Source organism: Helianthus annuus, chromosome 3 (genome assembly GCF_002127325.2).
Source record: "Helianthus annuus cultivar XRQ/B chromosome 3, HanXRQr2.0-SUNRISE, whole genome shotgun sequence".
Classification (NCBI taxonomy): Eukaryota; Viridiplantae; Streptophyta; class Magnoliopsida; order Asterales; family Asteraceae; genus Helianthus; species Helianthus annuus.
The window spans coordinates 69373855-69377478 of NC_035435.2; the positions used below are offsets into that span (position 1 = coordinate 69373855).

General features: G+C 38.3%; 1 protein-coding gene across 1 annotated transcript; it reads left to right on the plus strand.

Moving 5' to 3' along the window:
* The first annotated feature begins 678 nt into the window (after positions 1 to 678).
* LOC110931628 lies at positions 679 to 3413 on the plus strand. The gene is made up of 2 exons (XM_022175014.1): positions 679 to 1111; positions 1207 to 3413. The coding sequence occupies exons 1-2, from the start codon at positions 679 to 681 to the stop codon at positions 3411 to 3413; spliced, it is 2640 nt and encodes an 879-aa protein (XP_022030706.1).
* Positions 3414 to 3624: the final 211 nt, after the last annotated feature.

Below are 3624 nucleotides of genomic sequence, written 5' to 3' on the forward strand. Positions count from 1 at the left end.
ATCCTAGCGCAGTCGTCTCAGGTTATGCATCTCCAACTTGTTTTTAAATTGGATAAAAGGATGGTTTTTTGTTCAATTGTTTATGCTGCAAATTATTATGCTACCCGTAGAGATTTGTGGAATCAACTTTCTTTGTATAAAACTATTGTTGCTAATAAACCTTGGTGTATTATGGGAGATTTTAACTCGGCTCTAAATATTGAGGATAAATCTATGGGAACGTCTTCGATATCTATTGGTATGAGGGAGTTTCAAGCGTGTATTGATGACATTGAAGTGGTTGATATTAATAGGACGGGTATCCATTTTACATGGAACCAAAAGCCGAAACAAGGGGTTGGGTTACTAAAGAAAATTGATCGAATTATGGGAAACACTCCGTTTGTGGCTGAATACCCGAACTCGGTTGCCATTTTCAAGCCGTATCGTATTTCGGATCATTGCCCATGTATTCTTTCTATCCCGGAAGCTATGCAAATGAAGCCAAGGTCTTTTAAATTCGCTAATTTTCTGGTCTTTAAACCAGAATTTTTAGAGACGGTTGAAAAATATTGGAATTCAAATGTTGATGGTGTCTATTAGTTTAAAGTTGTCAAAAAACTTCGGTTGCTGAAAAACCCATTTAGATCGTTACTTTTCAAGCAACGAAATCTTCATAAGAAAGTAGAAAATCTGAGAATGAAGTTGGATGTCATTCAACAAAACATTGATAAGGACCCGTCTAATGGTGATCTACGGGCCGAGGAGACTGCTACTAACCGTGAATTACAGGATGCTTTGTTGGATGAGGAGCGGTTCTTAAAACAAAAATCTAAGGTGGATTGGCTAGCTGCGGGTGACATGAATACTGCTTTTTTTCATTCTTCTTTGAAAGCCAAAAATCATTTTAGCAGAATTGATGTTATTAGTGATTCGGGAGGGACTCTCTATGAGGGTGACATGGTGTATAAAGCTTTTGTTCAGCAATATGAAAAATTTTTTGGTTCTCAGGGTGACATATCGCTTGAGCCGGCTCCGGATTTATTTCCGAAAAGGTTATCCCATGATGTTGCTACTTATATGGTTAGACAGATAACGGTGGAGGAGGTCAAGAAGGCGATGTTTTCTATTGGTAATGGCAAAGCTCCTGGGCCAGATGGGTATACGGCTGCTTTTTCAAAAGTGCTTGGTCTTTAATTGGCAATGATGTTTATAATGTCGTTAAAGATTTTTTTGATACTGGTAACCTGCTCCGGGAATTGGATCATACTCTTATTGTGCTTATTCCTAAGGTTTCGACTCCGTTGCTTGTTACGGACTTTAGGCCGATTGCTTGTTGCAATGTTTTCTACAAATGCATCAGTAAGATTATTGCAGAAAGAATAAAGGGAGCTCTTGATAATATTGTCAGCATAAACCAGTCTGCCTTTGTTCCGGGACGAAAGATTTCGGATAACATTCTTTTAACGCAAGAATTAATGCATAATTATCATAGAGATGTGGGTCCTCCAAGATGTGCATTTAAAGTTGATATTCAGAAAGCTTATGATACAGTAGATTGGAGGTTTCTTAAAAGTGTGCTGATTGGTTTTGGGTTTAACAGTAAGATGGTGGAGTGGATTATGCTATGTGTGTCTACTACCTCTTTTTCGGTTTGTGTTAATGGTGCAGTGCATGGTTTTTTCAAGGGTAATCGTGGGCTAAGGCAAGGAGATCCAATGTCTCCTTATTTATTTACTCTTGTTATGGAGGTCTTAACGGGTATTCTTCATCATTCGGTCCGAATTGATTCTTCTTTCAAGTTCCATAACAGATGTGAAAGGCAGCGGATTATTAATCTGTGTTTTGCGGATGATTTATTTCTGTTTGCTAGAGGAGAGGTGAATTCGGCTAGGTGTATTATGTCTTCTCTCTCGAAATTTACAAAGATGTCGGGGTTAGTGCCTAGTAACCAGAAAAGTACTGTTTTCTTTTGTAATGTAAAGAATCAGGTCAAACAAGCTATTCTGGATATTATGCCTTTTACAGAAGGAAAGTTACCTGTGAAGTACTTGGGGGTGCCCCTGATTTCTGCTAGGATTGGTTATAATGATTGTCGTGTGCTTGTTGAAAGATTAGAAAAGCGAATTATGCATTGGAGGAATAAGCTTTTATCGTTTGCAAGAAGGCTTCAACTTATTATCTCTGTGCTCTCTTCAATGCATATTTATTGGTCTTCGGTCTTTATCTTGCCAGCTCGGATTATTCAGGAATTAGAAGCTAAAATGAGAAATTTCTTATGGTCTCAGGATTCATCTTTCAATAAAGGTAAATCAAAAGTTTCTTGGAAATTGGTATGTACGCCTAAATATGAAGGGGGTTTGGGTATTAGGCGTATTGGGGATATGAATAAAGCTCTGATGTCGTCTCATATTTGGAGTATTGTCTCCAATCGTGAGTCTCTGTGGGTTAAATGGGTTCATTCCTATCATTTAAAACATAAGAGCTTCTGGATTTGTAAAACGCCTACGAATAGTTGTTGGTCTTGGCGAAAACTTATTCAGATGAGGCCTTTAATTAGAAATCATATATGGTCGGAGCTAGGGAATGGTGGTAATACTTCAGCCTGGTTTGATTATTGGAGTGAGTTGGGCGATTTTATATCGCCAAGAAATATTTCTGATGCTGATTTTAGATTGGACAACCGGGTGGCCGATGTGTATGCTGATGGTTCTTGGTTGTGGCCTACTGCTTGGAGGGATATTTTTCCTGTTCTTAATCAGATTGATCATGTTCATTTAGATCCCTTGAAAGTTGACAGATTGTTATGGAAAGATGGTAGTGACATTAACGAATTTTCTTCTTCTGGTGTTTGGCACTCTCTTCAGCATAGAGAACCGGAAGTGGATTGGTGTAGCATTGTTTGGTTTGCCCGGTGTATCCCTAGACACGCATTCATGATATGGTTAATTATGAAAGGTAAGCTCCTTACGCAAGATAAAATTCTGCAATGGGATTTATCTAGAAGAAAAAACATGAATATGATGTGCTGTTTATTGTGCTATGAGAATGTTGATTCTCATCCGCACCTATCTTTTGAATGTAAGTACTCAACTCAAGTGTGGCTTAAAGTTAGAGACAGGGTCGGAATGAGTTCTATTTCGCCGAGATGGACGGATATTGTTCAATGGCTTTGTAATCGTGATCATCAAAGAAGGGCCGATACTTATGTTGCTAAACTACTTGTAGCGGCTGCAGCGTATAGTATTTGGCAAGAGAGGAATGCCAGGCTATTTAAAAATCAGTTAAGACCTCCTGAGACGGTTAGTGATGTAATCATGAATACAGTGCGATACAAGTTGATGGGAGCTAAGCTGAAGAATACCGTTAGGGTGCGTAACCTTCTTAGAGAATGGGAGATTCATACGAAAGATAAGGATGACGATGGGGGCTGATTAGTTATTATTTTTATTGTTATGTCTAGATTTTTGTCTAGTTGGTTTCCCTTGTTTTGGTTGTCGTTGGGTTATTTTTGTTTTGCTTGTTTACTTTCATGGGGCATGTCTCATGATTGAACTAGTGTAGACTCTCTACACTACTTGAGTTTTTTTGATGTGAATATATAGAATCACCGGGGTAACCCTTTACCCAAAAAAAAAAAAAACT

Coding starts and splice junctions, on each gene's coding strand:
- LOC110931628 (XM_022175014.1), top strand. CDS start 679: ATGAAGTTGGATGTCATTCAACAAAACATTGATAAGGACCCGTCTAAT. Junction 1,112..1,206: donor GAAGGCGATGTTTTCTATTG/GTAATGGCAAAG, acceptor ATGTCGTTAAAG/ATTTTTTTGATACTGGTAAC.